The sequence below is a fragment of the Plecotus auritus genome (genome assembly GCF_963455305.1).
Source record: "Plecotus auritus genome assembly, chromosome: X".
NCBI classification, from domain to species: domain Eukaryota; kingdom Metazoa; phylum Chordata; class Mammalia; order Chiroptera; family Vespertilionidae; genus Plecotus; species Plecotus auritus.
Window position 1 is genome coordinate 133,466,057 of NC_137784.1, and position 15,807 is coordinate 133,481,863.

Consider the following 15,807-nt stretch of genomic DNA (forward strand, 5'->3'; position numbering starts at 1 on the left):
GAATTGTATTTTGTGTATGATATCTAAGGTAGGGATTGAGGTTTTTGTTTTTACAGACACCTAATAGTTCTAATACAATTTGTTGAAGAGTTTCATTTCCCATTTAATTACCTTGGTGCCATGTTTTGAAAGTCAAATGACTATATGTGTATCCTTAGGTCAGTTCTACACTGTGTCAAATATGGTAGCTTTGTAAGTCTTGAAATTCTTTGACCTTTGTTCTTTCCCCCTCCAAATTGCTTTGGTCACTTATGGCACTTTGTGTTTTCCTAAATGATTGCAGCAACATCTTCCATTCCACATGTTTTTTTTCACTGTGACTTTGACATTCCTTCTGAGACAGGCTAGTAAGCCAGGATACACCCAATAGGGAAACTGAAACAGATAGTTAAACAGCAGTTTGCAGCCATCTAGTAATTTCTCTCTTCCCTAAACCAGGGACACTAAGAGTAAATGGTTTACATTTCTCCCCCAACAGAGGGAAAATAGCTTAAACCACCCTACTCACAGAGACAGCAGGAATCCAATTAGTGTCATTTGCCAACCACACCCAAGGACAGATGGAGTTACGAGAATAAATCTCATTTTGGTACATCAGCATAAAGTTGATGAGTATTCTATTATATCCTCCCCGAAGTGCCCAGCCTTTAAAACCCCTCAAAAATCAAGGTCCACCGTGAGCTCCCTCCCCCACTCCCTTCTTCCCCTACAGGCATGCATCTCCTAAACTCAACCAGACCTCAGTTCTTATCTTCTTGAAGGAAAGATTTCAATCAAGAGACAGAATGTAGAGAAGCAAGCAAGAATTTATTGACCGAAGCAAAAACACACTTAGGACAGTGGAATGCAGAAGGGCATAGAAGAAGCAACAGGAGAGCCTAGGCTGGGCTGCTTTGGCTCACTGGGAAGTCAGAGGAAAGGGGGCCTTGGAGACAGGTTCAGGGGGTTAGCCCAGGACAAGCCGCCACTGCCCATTGCTCCCCTGGTTGCAAGTGTCATGAGTTCCCTTAGAGGTTTGGGGATACATGCCTATGGGGGGAAGAGAGAGGAAGGGAATGGCACAGGCATGGTCCCAGGAGGGAGAGCACCCTGGGACTGAGCTGTTGCTGCCCATTGCATCCCTGGTTGTAAGTATCATGGGGTCCTTTATATGTTTGGGCACACATGGCAGGGGATAGGGGGGAGGAGGAGGGGGAGCACACAGGGACCTTAATTTTCAGGGGTTTTAAAGTTTGGGTGTTTAGGAGAGGTCTTAGGGGTGGATCAATAGAATATTCATCAGCTTTATGCTGACCAAAACGAGTTTCTCTTAATTTGTCTGTCCTTGGGTGTGGCTAGCAAATGGCACTAGTTGGATTTCTATTATCTTTCTCTCTATGAGTAGGGTGACTTAAGCTATTTATCCTCTGGTTGGGGAGGAGAAGTGTCCTTGGTTTAGGGAAGATAGGATTTACTCGGTGGCTGTAAACTGCTATTTAACTATCTGTTTTAGTTTCTCCTATTCCACTTGTCCTGGAATTTTCCTAGCTTCTTACTATTCTATATCAATCACTAAGTGACCCCACAAGGCTTGCAACCAGGGCAGTGAGGGGTAGTGGCATTTCATGCCAAGCAACCCCCCCTGAACCTGTCTCCAAGGCCTCCTTCTCTCTGTCGTTTTAGAGAGCTAAAGCAACCCAGCCTAGGCTCATTAACCCACTTAGTACTTCTCCTATTATCCTAAGCCCTTCCTTGTCTCCAGCTTTAATAAACATCCTCTAAAATTCACTGGGAGTCGTGAAACTTTTCCTTCATGAAGTCAAGAATCCACACACTACTGGCCAGGTCCCCTTTCTGGTAACACTTCCACTGAATTGATGGGGTCTGTGTTCCCTCTTGAATCTGAGCGGGAGTTTGTGGCTGGTCCAACAGGATGCAATGGAAATAACAGTGCTTGGCTTCTGAGGCTAGGCCTTAAATAGTCATTCTGTCCACCACTCAGACTCCCTCCCTCTCTCACTTTCTCCTTTGGAACAGGCACCCTTGAACCTAGACACCATGCTCTAAGGCAGTCCAAACTAACCACATAGAGGGGCAGCCTGTGTGTGTGACTGTAGTAGATGATTTCAGACCCCTGCCTGTAAATCTTGTAGTTGAAGCCTCGCACATCATGCAACTGGCATGTGCTGTGATGCTGCATCCTGTCTGAATGCCTGATCCACAGAGTCTGAGAGCACCATCAGTAATTGTTTTGCTCCATGAAGTTTTGGGGGTAATTTGTTGTATAGCCATAGGAACTGGAACAGTATGCTGGGCCCTTTGCATCTTCATATTCATTTTAGAAGCAGTTTGTCAATCCTATATAATAAAAGCCTAATATGCTAAGTGTCCAGTCATCTGGTGACTGGTCAGCTGTTCAAACGATCAAAGCGTAATATGCTAATGATATGCTAAAGCCGCTCAACCACTTGCTAAGACATGCACTGACCACCATGGGGCAGTCAACCAGTCACTATTATGTGCACTGACGACCAGGGGGCAGATGCTCCGACCAGTAGGTTTGCTTGCTGCTGGGGTCTGGCCGATCAGGACTGAGCAAGATGGGCCGGACATGCCCTGGAGCCCTCCCGCAGTCAACCTCCCATGTCCCTCACTGGCCGGCCCCAATCAGCCCCGGCCAGCCCTGATTGGCCCTGATTGGGACTGGGCAAGACGGGGCCGGACATGCCCTGAAGCCCTCCTATGGTCCCTCCTCAGCCCCAGTCATGCACTGGTGGGGTCCCTTGGCCTGACCTGTGCCCTCTCGCAATCTGGGACCCCTTGGGGGATGTCGGAGAGCCAGTTTCAGCCTGATCACACAGGCCACTCCCCTCGGGAGGATACCAGAGTCAGGGCTCATGGCTGGCAAGTACTGCTGGGGCGGCCCCAAGCCGATCAGGACTGATTGGGCAGGTGCCCGTGGCAGGTGCAGTGGGGCTGGGATGAGCAGGAGTGGCAGGTAAGAGCTGCAGGCGGCCTTGGACCACAGGTTTCGGCCTAATCCCCACAGGCTACCCAGAGGGACCCCACCCATGCATGAATTCATGCATGAATTCGTGCACCAGGCCTCTAGTTGCTAGATAAAAACCTGCTTTTTGATTGGGATTCCATTGAGTCTATAGATCAGAATGGAGAGAATGAACATCTTAAAATTATCTATACTAATAACAGAGAAATACGCAAATTGTCCGGGACTCTGTCATAGTAACAGTAATGACCAAACAGCAGGCTGCATGGGACGACCAGGCCGGCAGGGGGTTAGTGAGGGATGACCAAATGACTGAACAGCAGGCTGCATGGGGCGACCAGGTCGGTAGGGGAGGCAGTTGGGGGTGACCAGGCCGGCAGGGCGGGCAGTCAGGAGCAACCAGGCCAGCGGGGCAGGCAGTTAGGGGTGACCAGGCTGGCAGGGGGGGCAGTTAGGAGCAACCAGGCCAGCAGGGGAGGCAGTTGGGGGTGACCAGGCCAGCGGGGGGGGTAGTTGCGGGCAACCAGGCTGGCAGGGGGGCAGTTGGGGGCAACCAGGCTGGCAGGGGGGGGCAGTGAGGGGTGATGGGGCTGGCAGAGGGGGGCAGTTGGGGGCCACCAGACCAGAGGGGGGAGCAGTTGGGGGCGACGACGCCAGCAGGGGGGACAGTTAGGGGTGATCAGGCCGGCAGGCAGGTGAGCAGTTAGGAGCCAGTGGTCCCGGATTGTGAGAGGGATGTCCAATTGCTGGTTTAGGCGGGATCGGGCCTAAACCGGCAATTGGACATCCCCTGAGGGGTCCCGGATTGGAGAGGGTGCAGGCTGGGCAGAGGGGACCCCCCGCACCCTGTGCACGAATTTCGTGCACCGGACCTCTAGTTGTCTTATAAAACATAGAGTAATATATCTCCATTAATTTAGGTTATTCTTCATTTTCTCTCTGCTGTTTTGTTCTTTACAGTGTAGAGATCTTGTGCATCTTTCATTAAATTTATTCCTACATTATCTTCCCACAGAGAAAAGGATTAGACATGTTATTAACTCTATTTCCCTTTTAGGGCAAATCACTTAACTTCTGAGCTTCCATTTCTTTTTTTTTTAAATATTTTTTATTGATTTCAGAGAGGAAGGGAAAGGGAGAGAGTGATAGAAACATCAGTGATGAGAGAGAATCATTGACTGGCTGCCTTCTGCACGCCCCCCATTGGGGATGGAGTCTGAAACCTGGGTGTGTGCTCCGACTGGGAATTGAACAGGGACCTCCTAGTTCATGGGTCGATGCTCAACCACTGAGCTACACCAGCCAGGCCTGGGCTTCCATTTATTATTATAAAATGGGGTTAATAAATAGTACCTTGTTTATTGCATAGCACTTTGCCTGGTGACTAGTAAGAGCTCAATTAAACATTACCTCATATTATCACTGGAGATCCACATAATGCTCAGAATCTAGCAATTTGTGGGCCATTGAATATTATTGAGTTACTCCTGAAAAGGAGAAGAAAATAAAAGAAATCCATTTCATTTAGAATGCATTATTAAGAATTACTAGTAGTTTTTCCTATATCTTTTTGGTGGTCTTTTTAAAAAATATATTTTTATTAATTTCAGAGAGGAAGAGAAAGATAGAAACATCAATGATGAGAGAGAAAAATTGATCGGCCACCACCTCCACGCCCCCTACTGGAGATCGAGCCTGAAACCTGGGCATGTGCCCTTGACCGAAATTGAACCCGGGACCCTTCAGTCCGCAGGCCAATGCTCTATCCACTGAGCCAAATCAGCTAGGGCTTTTTTATGGTTTTTTAAATACGAGAGGAAAAACTAGAGTTACTGTCTCTAAATCATCTAGGTTGTTTTCCTCTAAGACAAATATTATTTGTTGATTTCAGTCGGATTTTTAGGAATTGCCAGTCAGAATTTCAGAGCTAATTTCCTATTTAAAATAGAATAATATTGGGAGGTTCTTATTCCAACTACCTCTTTTTAAATCTCTTAATCTAGTTAGGAATGGTAGTAATTTATTGGAAAAGTGTCCATGTTCTTATTCACTATCTTCATCCTTGTAGGGCATTTTGAGTCACTGGACCTTGCAGAATATGCTAAGAAGCAGCCATGGTGGCGCAAGCTGTTTGGGCCGGAAACTGGGCCCTCGGCTGAAAAGTACAGCGTCGCAACACAGCTGTTAATCGGAGGAGTCACTGGATGGTGAGTGATGTGAAAGATGTCTGGTGTCTTTATTTACATGCTTTAGTATAAGGGTGATAGGAATCACCTCCGTTAGCCAATAAAAGCATGTTGGCTTCTGTGAAATAGATCACTTAATGTATAGCATATATCAAAACATATTAAAGTGTGATTTAGTGGTTACACAAATTACTACATGCCATATAATCATTTCCTTCTCACAACTCTGAAATCGGTATTGTTATCATCTATCCTCATTTCCCCCAGTTTTAGTGAGAAGTAATCTATACATATAAAGAGGTAACATGCTAATTTGTCCATTACGGTGTCCCAGTCGTGACCAGTCTGTGGGTGGGGACAGGGGCGGGGACTTCTGTCCCCAGTGCTAACGTCACGCTGCCTGTGTGCATCTCCGTTCAGTGCTGACGTGACACTGAGGGGGGGGCTGGGCTTGACGGGGGACCTCAAGATGCACCCCCCCACCCCGGCACTGGGCCAGGGGACCTCAGGCCGCGCACCTCGCCCGGTGGGGCGTGATGGGGGACCTCAGGCCACACCCCCTGCCCCAGTGCCAGGCCGGGACACCTCATGCCGTGCTCCCCAACCCGGCACCAGGCCAGGAGACCTCAGGCTGCGCCCCCTTCCCCGGCACCAGGCCGGGAGACCTCAGGCTGTGCCCCCGGCACCGGACCGGGAGACCTCAGGCCGCACCCCCGTCCCCAGGGCTTGACAGGGTACCTCAGGCTGCACCCCCCACCCAGCGGTTCTTGATGGGGGACCTCAGGCTGCGCCCAGGCTCCGGGCCGGGAGACCTCAGGCCATGCCTTCCGCCTCAGCACCGGGCCGGTGGACCTAAGGCTATGCCCCCCGCCCGGCGGGGCTTGACAGGGGACTTGAGACTGCGCCCCCCCACCCGGCACCGGGCTGGGGGACCTGAGGCTGCGCCCCCACCTGGAGGGACTTGACGGGGGTGGGGCCAGCTGGGTCTGGGTCTCACCCAATGGGTGTGGGGCCAGCCGGGTCTGTGTCTCCTGGGTTTTCGAAGTGCGTGTGGGTGGTGGGTGGGGACTTCACTCTAGGTCCCGCAGCGTGCCCCAGACTCTGACAGGAGGGAGATTTTATGTACATTTTACTAATTTTCTTTCATCTATGACACTTCTATTACAGAGAAAGGGCAAATAGCAATATTAAAATATTTCTTCTAATTAATTCCCTTTTAATGTGCATAAATTTCATGCACCGGGCCACTAGTTGACATATATCACTGTATAAGTTTAAGGCGTACAGCATGATGGCTTGATTTACATATATTGTGAAATGATTACCACAGTAGGATTGGTTAACATCCATCATTTCATATAGATACAATAAAAAGAAAGAAGAAAAAGTCTCCTTGTGATGAGGACTCTTAGGATTTGCTCTCTTAATAACTCTCCTATTTATCATACAGCAGTGTTAACTATAGTAATCATGTACTTTACATCACTGGTATTTATTTGTCTTACAACTACAAGTTAGTAATCTTTGGACAAACTTCCTCCAATTCTCCCTCCCCCTGTTATCTTTTTCTTTTTGTTTTTTGTTTTGTTTTGTTAATCCTCACCCCAGGGTATTTTTCCCCCATTGATTTTTTTTCTTTTTTAAAAAAATATTTTTATTTATTTCAGAGAGGAAGGGTGAGGGAGATAGAGAAACATCAATGATGAGAGGGAATCATTGATTGGCTTCCTCCTGCATGTTGGACCGAGCCTGCAACCCAGGCATGTGCTCCTGACCGGAATCGAACCTGGAACCCTTCGGTCTGCAGGCCGATGCTCTATCCACTGAGCCAAACCGGCTAGGGCTACCCCATTGATTTTTTAGAGAGAATGGAAGGGAGGGGGAGAGACCAGAGAGAGAAACATTGATGTGAGACACATTGATTGGTTGCTTCCTCCATGTGCCCTGACTGGGGCAGGGATCGAGCCTGCAACCCAGGTACGTGGCCACTCAGTGTATATTCTATATAATAAAAGGCTAATATGCAAATTGTCCCCTTGACCAGGAGTTCGACCAGCAGGCAGGCCAGCCAACCGCCCATGTCCCCTCCCCCTGGCCAGGCTGGCCAGACCCCACCCATGCACAAATTCATGCACCGGGCCTCTAATATATATACATATATACACTGAGTGGCCAGATTATTATGTGTTCAGAGATCATAATAATCTGGCCACTCAGTGTATAAATGAGATAATACAGTATTTGTTTTTCTCTTTCTGACTTATTTCACTTAGCATAATGCCCTGCAGGTCCATCCATGTTGTTGCAAATGGTAAGATTTTCTCAATTTTTTAAGGCTAAATGATATTTCAAATATATATATATACACACACACACACACACACACACATATATATAATAGTTTTAATATTTTATTATATATATATCATAACTCTTTTTGTGTATTTAACAGCCTGTCGACTTGTCTGATGGTGGTTTGGTTCTTGTAGGTGCACAGGTTTCATATTCCAGAAGGTTGGAAAGTTGGCTGCAACAGCTGTGGGAGGAGGATTTTTTCTCCTTCAGGTCTGTATGTGAAATATTCCTAGATGTTTGGAAATCCCGCTTGCCCATTAGGGATGTGGTATGAGGAGCTGTAGTGTAACCTTTACTATATTACACTAGAATAATCTTTGCACTTGTATACATGTACTATTTGAAATGCCAGTGACCTTTGAGTCAGGCTTCATCAATTACTAGTTGCATTTTATTTTCTCATTTATAACATGGGGACATAAGTACCTATTTTTCCCTCTCACTCTAACCACGGAAACAACACCAGCCAGGGCTCTAACTTAAAACTTTTTAGAGAGGGGTAAGTGTATAAATAAAGTAAAAGAATTTCCAGGAGTCATCGAAGGGCTGTCTATTGAATTCTGTTGCCAGGCATAAGGCCTTGTACATAGGGTGGATGCTGAGTAGATGTTGAGTGAATATCATTGTCATACAAAGTCCTGGATGGCAAATGTCTCCAGAAATGGAGGCAGAAGGGTTTTCGATAAAGCACTTTAGTGATTTTTCCTGACAAAAAGAAATAATGAGCCTATGTTTCTTATTTCTTGCTGTTGTTGAAACTATAGATTGCAAACCATACTGGCTACATCAAAATTGACTGGCAACGAGTAGAGAAGGACATGAAGAAGGCCAAGGAACAGCTGAAGATCCGCAAGAGCAACCACTTACCTACAGAGGTTAAAAGCAAAGCCGAGGAGGTGCGACTGTTTTGTTTATGTGAAGTGTGTGAAGGGTGCAGACAATTTTGCGTGTCCAAAAATGGGCCTAGACATCTATTTGTCAGCTTTGGATGGAATAGCTTCACGTCAGACATTTTAAAATATATATATATTTTTATTGATTTCAGAGAGGAAGGGAGAGAGAGAAAGATAAACATTAATGCTGAGCAAGAATCATTGATCAGCTGCCTCTTGCACACCCAAACTGGGGATTGAGCCCACAACCTGGGCATGTGCCCTGACCGGGAATCTAACCATGACCTCCTGGTTCATAGGTCGATGCTCAACCACTGAGCCATGCCGGCTGGGCTCAGGCATTTTTTTTAAACCTCACCCAGGGACATGCTTAGAGAGAGGGAGGGAGGGGGGGGGGGGGAGAGAGAGAGAGAGAGAGAGAGAGAGAGAGAGAGAGAAAGAAAAAAAAAAAAACAGAAACGGAGAGAGAGAAACAGAAACAGAGAGAGAGAAACAGAAACAGAAACATCAATTGGTTGTCTTCTGTACATGCCCCGACTGGGAATCGAACCTACAACCTTTCAGTGCACTGGATGACACTCAACCAACTGAGCCACTCCGGCCAGGCCAGAGACATTTTTTTTAAAAGTTGGGCGATTGAAGTGTTTGGTGACTTATCAGTGAGTGAGAATGCAAAGTGATATGTGCCCGTACATGAGTCCATCATCTCTTGAACTAGTTCTTGTAGAGATGGGGGCAATGCAACAAGTGAGGAGGAGTATAAGGATGCAGATGGCATAGCCAATACAATAATTTTTGTATCCATGCATACAGAGCTCTTCAATGTCCCTACTTGACCAATTCTACATACACTGAGTGGGCAGATTATTATGATCTCTGAACGCCTAATAATCTGACCACTCAGTGTATATCCTATATAATAAAAGGCTAATATGCAAATTGTCCCCTCAACCAGGAGTTGGACCAGCAGGCAGGCCGGCCAACCGCCCATGTTTCCTCCCTCTGGCCAGGCTAGCCAGACCCCACCCATGCACGAATTCATGCACTGGGCCTCCAAAATATATATGTATATGTATATGTATATGTATATGTATATGTATATGTATCCTATCTAATAAAAGAGTAATATGCAAATTGACCATCACTGCAACACACAAGATGGCTGCCCCCATGTGGTCAAAGATGGCTGCCCCCATGTGGACACAGGATGGCCGCCACAAGATGGCCAGCAGGGGAGGGCAGTTGGGAGGAACCAGGTCTGCAAGGGAGGGCAGTTGTGGGCAATCAGGCCAGCAGGGGAGGGCAGTTGGGAGGGACCAGGCCTACAAGGGAGGGCAGTTGGGGGTGATCAAGCCTGCAGGGGATGGCAGTTAGGGGTGACCAGGCCGGCAGAGGAGGTAAGTTGGGGGCGACCGGGCCTGCAGGGGAGAGTAGTTGGGGGGGATGATGCCTGCAGGGGAGGGCAGTTGGGGGGAACCAGGCCAACAGGGGAGGGTAGTTGGGGGCAACCAGGCCGGCAGGGGAGGACAGTTGGGGGCGACCAGGCTGGCAGGTAGGGCAGTTGAGGGCAATCGGGCCAGCAGGGGAGGGCAGTTAGGGGCAATCAGGCTGGCAGGGGATCAGTTAGTCGTCGATCAGACTGGCAGGGGAGTGGTTAGGGGATGATCTGGCTGGCAGGTAGAAGCAGTTAGGGGCAATTAGGAAGGCAGGCAGGTGAGCAGTTGGGAGCCAGCAGTCCTGGATTGTGAGAGGGATGTCCGACTGCCCGTTTAGGACTGATCTGGGATCGGGCCTAAACGGGCAGTCAGACATCCCTCGAGGGGTCCCAGATTGGAGAGGGTGCAGGCTGGGCTGAGGGACACCCGCACCCCCCCCCCCCCCCCCCCGTGCACAAATTTTGTTCACCGGGCCTCGTGTACACACACACACACACACACACACACACACACACACACACACACACACAGAGTGTCCAGATTATTATGCGTTCAGAGATCATAATAATCTGGCCACTCAGTGTGTAACTAGTAGAATGTCTAGCCTTGGGGGTGGCAACCTTTCTTGCAAAGGACCAAATGGTAAATATTTTCAGCTTTGTAAGCCATGTGGTTATAAATACTGAACTCCACTGTATAGCACGAAAATAGTCATAAATGATATTCAGACAAAGTGGGTGCAGCTGTGATATGATGGAAGTTGATTTTAAAGCACGCAGCCAGCTGGATTTGACCCAGGGGGTGTGGTTTGCACAAAACCAGGTTAGGTTATATTGGCTGGCACTGGAGGAACAGGAAAAAGTTTTCCTTTTTAAAAGGATATGTTTTGCTACTGCTTTATTAGCCCAGCTGGTGTGGCGCAGTGGTTGAGGGTTGACCTATGAACCAGGAGATCACTGTTTGATTCCCAGTCAGGGCACATGCCCAGGGTTGTGGGCTCAATCCCCAGTAGGGGGCATGCAGGAGGCAGCCAATTATTGATTATCTCTCATCATTGATGTTTCTATCTCCCTTCCTCTCTGAAATCAATAAAAATATATTTGAAAAAGAGAAATATGTTAGATGTCCCAAAGTAATAATTACAATGAACTGTAGAGAAATAAATGGCTGGCACCTTCCATAGCCTGGAGCAATGGAGTTCTGGATTCACAGAGAAAGGGGAAGGATTTATGATTTAGTGGTAAACTGAACTAGGCCTTGTCTTTGAGGCACTCACACTCTAGTAGCAGTGACAGGAGAAAGTCATGTAATCAAATAGAATAGGTGGTAATAGGTGAACTCGGGTTAAGCGTTGGCAGATTAAACATAGCATTTCTCTGCTTCCTTCTGAAATATATCTAAATGATAGCAACAAAATAAAAGTGGTCCCACAAGGACCAAGGGAACAGGAGAGGAATATCAGTAGACAACAAATGTTAGCAAATTTGGGGGAGTTGCAAAGCACGTAGCTGAGTAGTAAATGACTTAGCAGACTAGAAAAAGGCTGAACAGACCATTCCGCATAGCCAGGTATATGAGAACAGTTTTTTTAAAAAAATACATTTTATTGATATTTTACAGAGAGGAAGGGAGAGGGATAGAGAGCTAGAAACATCGATGAGAGAGAAACATCGATCAGCTGCCTCCTGCACACCTCCCACTGGGGATGTGCCCGCAACCAAGGTACATGCCCTTGACCAGAATCAAACCTGGGACCCTTCAGTCTGCAGGCCGACGCTCTATCCACTGAGCCAAACCGGTTTCGGCGAGAAGAGTTTTTTTTGTGTGTGTGTGTTTTTTTTAATTGAGTTAAAGATTTTTTAATTTTTTTTAATTTTTATTTTTTAAATTTTTTTTATTTCAAGAAAAATGATCTTTAGTAATGCTACATGCAGTAAACATTAATATCTAAAGAAAAATGATTTTAAATATAATAATGTTACATGCAGTAAACACCCATTATTCAAGAAAAACGTTCTTAAATATAATACTAGAGGCCTGGTGCATGAAATTTGTGCACGGGGGATGGGGCAGGGAGGGTGTCCCTCAGCCTGGCCTGCACCCTCTCCAATTTGGGACCCCTCAGGGGATAACCGGCAGTCAGACATCCCTCTCACAATCCAGAACTGCTGGCTCCTAACTGCTCGCCTGCCTGCCTGATTGCCCCTAACTGCTTCTGCCTGCCAGCCTGATCGTCCCTAACTGCTCCCCTGCTGGCTTGATTGCCCCTAACCACCTCTGCCTCGACCCCACACCCGGGACCCAGGATTCCCTCCTCCAGCCAACCACAGGCACCTGGGATCCAGGCTTCCCTCCCTCTGGTCAGCCATAGGCGCCCAGGCCGGCTGCAGCTTCAGGGGATGGTGGGCAGGTGCCTCCGCCTGGGCTGTAGCCACAAGTGCTGGTGCCCAGGACTGCGAGGTGGGCGGCTTCTCCGTCTCCCAGGCCACAGCCAGCCACAGGTACTGGTCCCCGGGACTGCGGGGTGGGTGGCTTCTCCATCTACCAGGCTGTAGCCAGCTGCAGGTGCTGGTGCCTGGACCGCAGGCGGGCGGCTTCTCCGTCTTCCCTGAGATGCAGTAGGGGTGACTTCTCCAGCTGGCTGCGGCCTGGGATCACAGGGCAGGCAGCTTCTTCATCTCCCAGGCTGCAGCCAGCCTCAGTTGCTGGCACCCGGTTTCTCATCTCCCCCAGGATGTGGGGCAGGCGGCTTCTCCAGCTGGCTGCGGCCTGGGATCACGGGGCAGGTGGCTTCTTCATCTCCTGGGCCACACCCAGCCTCAGGCACTGGGGCCCAGTTTCTCCATCTCCCCCAGGACATGGGGCAGGCGGACGTGAGGCTTCTGCTGCTGGCTATGGCCTGGGATCATGGGGCAGGTGGCTTCTTGGTCTCCCTGGCTGCAGCCAGCCTCAGTCGCTGGCGACCGACTTCTCCGACTCCCACAGGCCCAGAACGGCTGGGGGGCGGGGCTGCCGCCATCTTTTCAGTTTATTTTGCATACTCATTGATTGGATATTGGGCGTAGCAGAGTGACGGTAATTTGCATGTTTCTCCTTTATTAATGTAGACTAGAGGGCTGGTGCATGAAATTCATGCACAGGTAGGGTCCCTAGGCCTGGCCAGTGATCAGGGCTGATCAGGTTCCCCCACTCCCCACCTCCTCCTTTCCTCGCCGCCCATGCGCCGCCACCACTTGGTTCCCCACCTCCTGGCCTCCCTGCCTCCTTGTTCCCTTGCTCTCTCAGCACCCCACCACTGCCACTGGTCTCTCACCATGTTCCACGCCGCCCCCTGGTAGTTGGCTCACGTCATAGTGAGCGATCGAACTCCCGGTCGAACACCCAGGGGGACAATTTGCATATTAGCCTTTTATTATATAGGATTAAATGCAATAAACATTAATATTTCACTGTAACCCGTTTGACTCAGTGGATAGAGCGCCGTCCTGGGGACTGAAAGGACCCAGGTTTGATTCTGGTCAAGGGCATGTACCTTGGCTGCAGGCACATCCCCAGTATGAGATGTGCAGGAGGCAGCTGATCAATGTTTCTCTCTCGTCGATGTTTCTAACTCTCTATCCTTCTCCCTTCCTCTCTGTAAAAAATCAATAAAATATATATTTTTAAAAACGTTAATATTTCAAGAAAAAAGGATTTTAAGTATAATATTACCAAAACTGTACTAACATAGTATGATATCACAAAGGTTGTAAGAAATATTAAAAATCTGCATATAAGGACAGTTTCTGTATGGTGGCAGTTGGTTGGCAAAGCTGGTCTTTTTTTATTTATTTATTTAAATTTCTTTATTGGTTAAGGTATTACATATGTGTCCTTATTCCCCCATTACCCCCACCTCCCATTCATGCCCCCACCCCCCTGTTGTCTGTGTCCATTGATTAGGATTACATGCATGCATATAAGTCCTTTGGTTGATCTCTCCTCCTTACCCCCACCCGCCCCTACCTTCCCTGAGGTTTGACGTTCTGATTGATGTTTCTCTGTCTCTGGATCTATTTTTGTTCATCAGTTTATGTTTTTCATTATATTCCACAAATGAGTGAGATCATGTGGTATTTGTCTTTCTCTGATTGGCTTATTTCATTTAGCCAATGCTCTCCATCTCCATCCATGTTGTTGCAAATGGTAAGAACTCCTTCTTTTTTACTGCAGCATAGTATTCCATTGTGTAGATATACCACAGTTTTTTAGTCCACTCATCTGCTGATGGGCACTTAGGCTGTTTCCAAATCTTAGCTATGGTGAATTGTGCTACTATGAACATAGGGGTGCATATATCCTTTCTGATTCGTGTTTCTAGTTTCTTGGGATATATTCCTAGAAGTGGGATTACTGGGTCAAATGGGAGCTCCATTTTTAGTTTTTTGAGGAAATTCCATACTGGTCTCCACAGTGGCTGCACCAGTCTGCATTCCCACCAGCAGTGCACGAGGGTTGCTTTTTCTCCGCATTCTCGCCAGCACTTGTCATTTGTTGATTTGTTGATAATAGCCATTCTGACAGGTGTGAGATGGTACCGCATTGTTGTTTTGATTTGCATCTCTCTGATGATTAATGACTTTGAGCAGGTTTTCATATGTCTTTTTGCCTTTCTTCTGTCTTCTTTCAAAAAGTGTCTATTTAGATCAGTTGCCCATTTTTTTGATTGGGTTGTTTATCTTCTTTTTGTTAAGCTGCATGAATTCCCTGTAAATGTTGGAGATTAAACCCTTATCATTGATATCATTGGCAAATATGTTCTCCCATACAGTGGGCTTTCTTGTTGTTTTACTGATGGTCTTCTTTGCTGTGCAAAAGCTTTTTATTTTGATGTAGTCCCATTTGTTTATTTTTTCTTTAGTTTCCATTGCCCTAGGAGCAGTATCAGTGAAGAAATTGCTTTAGCATATGTCAGAGATTTTTCTGGCTTTGGATTCCTCTAGTATTTTTATGGATTCTTGTCATATGTTTAAGTCCTTGATCCATTTTGAGTTTATTTTTGTGTATGGTGTAAGTTGGTGGTCTAGTTTCATTTTTTGCATGTATCTGTCCAATTTTCCTAAAACCATTTATTGAAGAGACTGTCTTGACTCCATTGTATGTTCATGCCTGCTTTGTCAAATATTAATTGAGCATAGTGATTTGGGTCGATTTCTCGGTTCTCTATTCTATTCCATTGATCTATATGTCTGTTCTTGTGCCAGTACCAGGCAGTTTTGAGAACAGTGGCTTTGTAATACAGCTTGAAATCTGGTATTGAGATCGCACCTACTTTGTTCTTCTTTCTCAGGATTGCTGTGGCTATTCGGGGTCTTTTTTTATTCCAGATGAATTTTTGGGGAGTTCTTTCTAAATCTGTGAAATATGCTGTTGGTATTTTAATGGGGAGTGCATTGAATCTATAGATTGCTTTGGGTAGTATGGAAATTTTAATGATGTTGATTCTCCCAATCCATGAAAATGGTATGTTCTTACATCTGTTTACGTCTTCCTCTATTTTTTCAGTGTCCTGTAGTTTTCCGCATATAGGTCTTTTAGCTCCTTAGTTAAGTTTATTCCTAGGTATCTTAATTTTTTGGTGCAATGGTAAATGGGATTGCCTTTTTAGTCTCTCTTTCTGTAAGTTCACTATTGGTGTATAGAAATGCCATAGATTCTTGGCATTAATTTTGTATCCTGCAACATTGCCGAATTCATTAAGTCTGTTAGTTTTTTGATGGAGTCTTCCGGGTTTTTTATGTACAATATCATGTCATCTGCAAATAAGGACAGCTTTACTTCTTCTTTTCCAATTTGGATGCCTTTTATTTCTTCTTCTTGTCTAACTGCAATGGCTAATACTTCCAGTACTATGTCGAACAGGAGTGGTGAGAGTGGGCATCCCTGTCTTGTTCCTGTTCTTAGGGGAAATG

General features: G+C 46.9%; 1 protein-coding gene across 4 annotated transcripts in view; it reads left to right on the forward strand.

Annotated features, from left to right (window-relative positions):
- FUNDC2 (FUN14 domain containing 2) overlaps positions 1-15,807 on the forward strand; it is a gene marked incomplete at its 5' end in the record, with an annotated part of 45,479 nt that overhangs the window by 3,654 nt on the left and 26,018 nt on the right. For all 4 annotated transcript variants that reach the window (XR_013959816.1, XM_080653944.1, XM_080653943.1 and 1 more), the window contains 3 exons: positions 5,055-5,193; positions 7,662-7,737; positions 8,292-8,423. Coding sequence is in view for 3 of the 4 variants with exons in the window: in XM_080653944.1 (XP_080510070.1) it covers positions 5,055-5,193; positions 7,662-7,737; positions 8,292-8,423 (347 nt within the window). The remainder of the gene's footprint in view (positions 1-5,054; positions 5,194-7,661; positions 7,738-8,291; positions 8,424-15,807) is intronic.